The sequence below is a fragment of the Cyclopterus lumpus genome, chromosome 14, assembly GCF_009769545.1.
Source record: "Cyclopterus lumpus isolate fCycLum1 chromosome 14, fCycLum1.pri, whole genome shotgun sequence".
NCBI lineage: Eukaryota > Metazoa > Chordata > Actinopteri > Perciformes > Cyclopteridae > Cyclopterus > Cyclopterus lumpus.
In genome coordinates, this window is record NC_046979.1 from 732,501 (window position 1) to 740,000 (window position 7,500).

The window sequence follows — 7,500 nt, forward strand, 5'->3', positions numbered from 1 at the left end:
ATTATTTTCTGATATTAAATAGAAAAATATTAACATTAAAATAAACTGTAAGTACAAAAAGTACTCATCTTTATGAATGCATTAATCTGTTGATCACTTAAATGACTTTATAAACTGTTGTTAGTTTATTCTCTGACAATACATCGTTCAGTAGCTCATTATATTTAGTTTTATTAATCTGAAGCTGCAGAGACATTAAGACAAACATGAACACATTTAGGCCTTATGATAATAATAATAATAATAATAATAATAATAATAATAAAAAACGATAACATCACATGACTCCACTGTCAGTAGGATGATGAGTCAAAAGGGCAGCAGTTGTAATATATTAAATTAAATAATTATGAGAGAGCGTTGTTTGAAAACCCTAACTCCTGTATTTATGTATAATGTTATTAATCTACATGACTAACTTAAAAAATAACTCAAATGAGTCCTTCGACATTTTAACAATATGAGCACATTTATGATTGATTATAATAGAATAAAGTACAATGCTTCCTGTAGGTATTGTGGGTGTAATGACGCTGCGCTTCCGGCTCCCACCAGCAGGGGTCGACTTCCAGAGATCAGCCGCTTCTGCTGCTCAGTCGAACCACAGAAGAAGAAGCGCTGCGGGGGGAAGAATCAAAATGTCTGCTCCTAAAAGCATCCCGAAGGACGCTCAGGTACGTTATTGACGTTATTCACGTGTTGTTCCTCGAGCTGCTGCGGCTCGAAGGGACTGCGCTCGTGTTTCGGGTTAAATCCCGCAGTTTGCGAACAAACGGGACATTTTATAGTACTTATATTTATATTTATATGTGTGTATATGTTAGCGAGCTAGCTAGTCGGCTAACGTTAACATGTCAGCTTAGCTGGTAGCTAGTGCATCAGTTAGAGCTGAGAGGTACTTGTACTTTATACTGTACTACTAAGAGGTACTTGTACTTCATATTGTGCTAATGAGAGGTGCATATATTTTATTTTGTGCAAATGAGAGGAACATATACTTTATACTTTACTACTGAGAGGTACACAATTACATATACTTTACATTGTACTACTAAGAGGTACATCTACTTATTAAAGTTCTCCTGAGAGGTACATCTACTTATTAAAGTACTACTAAGAGGTACATCTACTTAAAGTACTCCTGAGAGGTACATCTACTTAAAGTACTCCTGAGAGGTACATCTACTTATTAAAGTACTCCTGAGAGATCTACTTATTAAAGTACTCCTGAGAGGTACATCTACTTATTAAAGTACTCCTGAGAGGTACATCTACTTATTAAAGTACTCCTGAGAGGTACATCTACTTATTAAAGTACTGCTGAGAGGTACATCTACTTATTAAAGTACTCCTGAGAGGTACATCTACTTATTAAAGTACTGCTGAGAGGTACATCTACTTATTAAAGTACTGCTGAGAGGTACATCTACTTATTAAAGTACTCCTGAGAGATCTACTTATTAAAGTACTCCTGAGAGGTACATCTACTTATTAAAGTACTCCTGAGAGGTACTTGTTGCCCTTGATAACAACTCTGTGCTGCAGGTGATGATCCAGATCCTGAAGGACATGGGCATCACCGAGTACGAGCCCCGAGTCATCAACCAGATGCTGGAGTTCACCTACAGTGAGTAAACAAGGAAACACTCATTATAATTAATTAATAATTATATATACCTGCATTACAATTATATATTTATTTATTTTTATTTATTTATTTTCCATAATTTATTCTAATTTTTATTATTTATTTGTATTATTATAAATATACACTATCATTTTTTATATATATATATATATATATTCAGATTTATTGTCTAACTCCAGTTTGTGTAACCAGTAACTTAGAGGCATTTGTTTCTATTGTGGTTTATTATTATTTTATAAACAAAATCTATGATTAGCAAAATACACAATGTCACAGCAAGATATACACACGCACGCACGCACACACACACACACACACACACACATATATATATATATATATATATATATATATATATATATATATATATATATATATATATATATATATATATATATATATATATATATATATATATATATATATACACACATACACACACATACACACATACATACACACATACATACACACATACACACCTACACACCTACACACATACACACCTACACACACACACACACACACACGTATTTATCTTGCTACTCGGCACCAGTTGGATTCACCAACAGGACGTGAGTGACAGGCGGAGTCTCAGCCCTGATTGGCTGTCGCCCGATGCCTTTGGTGTGGACGCAGCGTCGATCGGGATCGACACCTCGAAGTATCGTAACTTTGTCTTCACCTTCTCAGGATACGTGACGACCATCATCGAGGACGCCAAGATCTACGCCACGCACGCCAAGAAGTCCACCGTGGACGCCGACGACATCAAGCTGGCCATCCAGTGCCGCATGGACCAGTCGTTCACCTCGCCGCCGCCGCGAGACGTAAGCCGCCTCCCCCTTTTTTTAGCTGTGCCGTGATGGGTTCCTCTTCAGAACCGCTAACGTTCCGCGTGTTCAGTTCCTGTTGGAGGTGGCGAGGCAGAAGAACCTGACCCCGCTGCCGCTGATCAAACCGTACACGGGCCCGCGACTCCCCCCGGACCGCTACTGCCTGACGGCGCCCAACTACCGACTCAAGACCGTCCAGAAGAAGGTACGCAAACGGAGACGCTTCCGTTCACGCCACGAGACACCTTTCATTGTTGTTATTGTTGTTGTTTTTCCAGGTGACGTCGTCGGCCGGCAGGATCTCGGTGCCTCGTCTCAGCATCGGCGCCGTCTCCAGCCGACCGGGCACGCCGACCCTCGGTGAGTCGGGCGCTGCGAGGCTGGTGGTGTTTTCCCAGAATGCAGTGCGGCCACAGGCTCATGTTCTCACATGCTTTTCATTTGAATGCTGCGCCGGGAATTCTGGGAAATGTAGGAAATATTACCAAATGAATTCTGGGATTTGTAGGCGTTCTCTCAGAGCAAGAGAAGCGGGTCGAACAGCAAAACCAGATTCTGGACCACATGGTGTTCTAGACCACATGGTGTTCTGGACCACATGGTGTTCTGGACCACATGGTGTTCTGGACCACGGTGTTCTGGACCAGTGTGTTCTAGACCACATGGTGTTCTGGACCACATGGTGTTCTGGACCAGTGTGTTCTGGACCACATGGTGTTCTGGACCAGTGTGTTCTGGACCAGTGTGTTCTGGACCACATGGTGTTCTGGACCACATGGTGTTCTGGACCACGGTGTTCTGGACCACGGTGTTCTAGACCACATGGTGTTCTGGACCACATGGTGTTCTGGACCACATGGTGTTCTAGACCACATGGTGTTCTGGACCACATGGTGTTCTGGACCAGTGTGTTCTGGACCACATGGTGTTCTGGACCAGTGTGTTCTGGACCACATGGTGTTCTAGACCACATGGTGTTCTGGACCACATGGTGTTCTGGACCACATGGTGTTCTGGACCACATGGTGTTCTAGACCACGGTGTTCTGGACCAGTGTGTTCTAGACCACATGGTGTTCTGGACCACATGGTGTTCTGGACCAGTGTGTTCTAGACCACATGGTGTTCTGGACCACATGGTGTTCTGGACCACATGGTGTTCTGGACCAGTGTGTTCTAGACCACATGGTGTTCTGGACCACATGGTGTTCTGGACCAGTGTGTTCTGGACCACATGGTGTTCTGGACCACATGGTGTTCTGGACCAGTGTGTTCTGGACCAGTGTGTTCTGGACCAGTGTGTTCTAGACCACATGGTGTTCTGGACCAGTGTGTTCTGGACCAGTGTGTTCTGGACCACATGGTGTTCTGGACCAGTGTGTTCTGGACCACATGGTGTTCTGGACCACATGGTGTTCTGGACCAGTGTGTTCTGGACCACATGGTGTTCTGGACCACATGGTGTTCTGGACCACATGGTGTTCTGGACCAGTGTGTTCTAGACCACAGTGTTCTGGACCACATGGTGTTCTGGACCACATGGTGTTCTGGACCAGTGTGTTCTGGACCAGTGTGTTCTGGACCACATGGTGTTCTGGACCACATGGTGTTCTGGACCAGTGTGTTCTGGACCAGTGTGTTCTGGACCACATGGTGTTCTGGACCACATGGTGTTCTGGACCACATGGTGTTCTAGACCACATGGTGTTCTGGACCACATGGTGTTCTGGACCAGTGTGTTCTGGACCAGTGTGTTCTGGACCACATGGTGTTCTGGACCACATGGTGTTCTGGACCAGTGTGTTCTGGACCACATGGTGTTCTAGACCAGTGTGTTCTGGACCAGTGTGTTCTGGACCACATGGTGTTCTGGACCAGTGTGTTCTGGACCACATGGTGTTCTAGACCACATGGTGTTCTGGACCAGTGTGTTCTGGACCAGTGTGTTCTGGACCACATGGTGTTCTGGACCACATGGTGTTCTGGACCAGTGTGTTCTGGACCACATGGTGTTCTGGACCACATGGTGTTCTGGACCAGTGTGTTCTGGACCAGTGTGTTCTGGACCACATGGTGTTCTGGACCACATGGTGTTCTGGACCACATGGTGTTCTGGACCACATGGTGTTCTGGACCAGTGTGTTCTGGACCACATGGTGTTCTAGACCACATGGTGTTCTAGACCACATGGTGTTCTGACCCACATGGTGTTCTAGACCACATGGTGTTCTGGACCACATGGTGTTCTGACCCACATGGTGTTCTGGACCACATGGTGTTCTAGACCACATGGTGTTCTGGACCACATGGTGTTCTGGACCAGTGTGTTCTAGACCACAGTGTTCTGGACCACATGGTGTTCTGGACCACATGGTGTTCTAGACCACGGTGTTCTGGACCAGTGTGTTCTAGACCACATGGTGTTCTGGACCAGTGTGTTCTAGACCACATGGTGTTCTGGACCACATGGTGTTCTGGACCACATGGTGTTCTGGACCACATGGTGTTCTAGACCACATGGTGTTCTGGACCACATGGTGTTCTGGACCAGTGTGTTCTGGACCACATGGTGTTCTAGACCACATGGTGTTCTGGACCACATGGTTTCTGGACCACGGTGTTCTGGACCAGTGTGTTCTAGACCACATGGTGTTCTGGACCACATGGTGTTCTAGACCACATGGTGTTCTGGACCAGTGTGTTCTGGACCAGTGTGTTCTGGACCACATGGTGTTCTGGACCACATGGTGTTCTGGACCACATGGTGTTCTAGACCAGTGTGTTCTAGACCAGTGTGTTCTGGACCAGTGTGTTCTGGACCACATGGTGTTCTGGACCACATGGTGTTCTGGACCACATGGTGTTCTAGACCACATGGTGTTCTGGACCAGTGTGTTCTGGACCAGTGTGTTCTGGACCACATGGTGTTCTGGACCACATGGTGTTCTGGACCAGTGTGTTCTGGACCACATGGTGTTCTAGACCACGGTGTTCTGGACCACATGGTGTTCTGGACCAGTGTGTTCTGGACCAGTGTGTTCTGGACCAGTGTGTTCTGGACCACATGGTGTTCTGGACCAGTGTGTTCTGGACCACATGGTGTTCTAGACCACATGGTGTTCTAGACCACATGGTGTTCTGACCCACATGGTGTTCTAGACCACATGGTGTTCTGGACCACATGGTGTTCTGGACCACATGGTGTTCTAGACCACATGGTGTTCTAGACCAGTGTGTTCTGGACCACATGGTGTTCTGGACCACATGGTGTTCTGGACCAGTGTGTTCTGGACCAGTGTGTTCTGGACCAGTGTGTTCTGGACCACATGGTGTTCTGGACCAGTGTGTTCTGGACCACATGGTGTTCTAGACCACATGGTGTTCTAGACCACATGGTGTTCTGACCCACATGGTGTTCTAGACCACATGGTGTTCTGGACCACATGGTGTTCTAGACCACATGGTGTTCTGGACCACATGGTGTTCTAGACCAGTGTGTTCTGGACCACATGGTGTTCTGGACCACATGGTGTTCTAGACCACATGGTGTTCTGGACCAGTGTGTTCTGGACCAGTGTGTTCTGGACCACATGGTGTTCTGGACCACATGGTGTTCTGGACCAGTGTGTTCTGGACCAGTGTGTTCTGGACCACATGGTGTTCTAGACCACGGTGTTCTGGACCACATGGTGTTCTGGACCAGTGTGTTCTGGACCAGTGTGTTCTGGACCAGTGTGTTCTGGACCACATGGTGTTCTGGACCAGTGTGTTCTGGACCACATGGTGTTCTAGACCACATGGTGTTCTAGACCACATGGTGTTCTGACCCACATGGTGTTCTAGACCACATGGTGTTCTGGACCACATGGTGTTCTAGACCACATGGTGTTCTGGACCACATGGTGTTCTGGACCACATGGTGTTCTAGACCACATGGTGTTCTAGACCAGTGTGTTCTGGACCACATGGTGTTCTGGACCACATGGTGTTCTGGACCAGTGTGTTCTGGACCAGTGTGTTCTGGACCAGTGTGTTCTGGACCACATGGTGTTCTGGACCAGTGTGTTCTGGACCACATGGTGTTCTAGACCACATGGTGTTCTAGACCACATGGTGTTCTAGACCACATGGTGTTCTGACCCACATGGTGTTCTAGACCACATGGTGTTCTGGACCACATGGTGTTCTGGACCACATGGTGTTCTAGACCACATGGTGTTCTGGACCACATGGTGTTCTAGACCAGTGTGTTCTGGACCACATGGTGTTCTGGACCACATGGTGTTCTAGACCACATGGTGTTCTGGACCAGTGTGTTCTGGACCACATGGTGTTCTGACCCACTTTCCTCCACAGGAACCCCGTCTGTCCATCCCGTCTCCACCAAAGTGGGAACTCCGGTGTCTCTGACGGGTCAGAGGTTCACGGTTCAGATCCCACCCCCATCCCAGACGGCCACCATCAAAACCAGTAAGATTAATGTGAAGCTTGTATCTATATTTTATAGCTTATATTTACTAATGTTATATAATTTATATTTACTGTTATACAGCCAGATGTTTTATAATGTTGAAGTGGTTAAAACAATGACATCACACGGATGATTCTATTGGTCGGTTCTCATCTCTGAACATTTAGCGTAGTAATATTTAATGTTCTACCTCCCGACAGCGACGGCGTCCTCGCCCGCCGTCTCCAACGTGCTCATCAGCCCGTCTCTGATTGGCTCCAAGAACCTGCTCATCACGGCCAACATGGCGACGCAGAACGCCAGCGAGTCGCTGAAGAGGAAGCACGAGGACGAGGACGACTACGACGCTTTATGACGGCGAGACTCCTTCTTTTTAATAGAATAAACACCTTTTTAAATAACCGGATCATTCAGGACTAAGTTTTAGGATTCTAGAACGTATGTTGAACCCCCAGAAGACCTGCAGCTTCAGACTGGGAGTCCACCAGTGAGACCAGTGAGCTGTGAATGCTGGATTCAAACTGAAAATCTGATTTCCAATAAACT

The 7,500-nt window shown here is 46.4% G+C and overlaps 1 protein-coding gene across 1 annotated transcript in view; it reads left to right on the top strand.

Moving 5' to 3' along the window:
• The first annotated feature begins 600 nt into the window (after positions 1 to 600).
• The window catches only part of taf9 (TAF9 RNA polymerase II, TATA box binding protein (TBP)-associated factor), a 6,949-nt gene continuing 49 nt past the window's right edge, over positions 601 to 7,500 (top strand). Inside the window, exons 1-7 of the mRNA XM_034550850.1 lie at positions 601 to 674; positions 1,546 to 1,627; positions 2,342 to 2,478; positions 2,555 to 2,689; positions 2,763 to 2,844; positions 6,840 to 6,953; positions 7,155 to 7,500. The exon at positions 7,155 to 7,500 is cut by the window's right edge and continues 49 nt beyond it. Coding sequence (XP_034406741.1) covers positions 639 to 674; positions 1,546 to 1,627; positions 2,342 to 2,478; positions 2,555 to 2,689; positions 2,763 to 2,844; positions 6,840 to 6,953; positions 7,155 to 7,309 — 741 coding nt within the window. The 5' untranslated portion in view covers positions 601 to 638 and the 3' untranslated portion in view covers positions 7,310 to 7,500. The remainder of the gene's footprint in view (positions 675 to 1,545; positions 1,628 to 2,341; positions 2,479 to 2,554; positions 2,690 to 2,762; positions 2,845 to 6,839; positions 6,954 to 7,154) is intronic.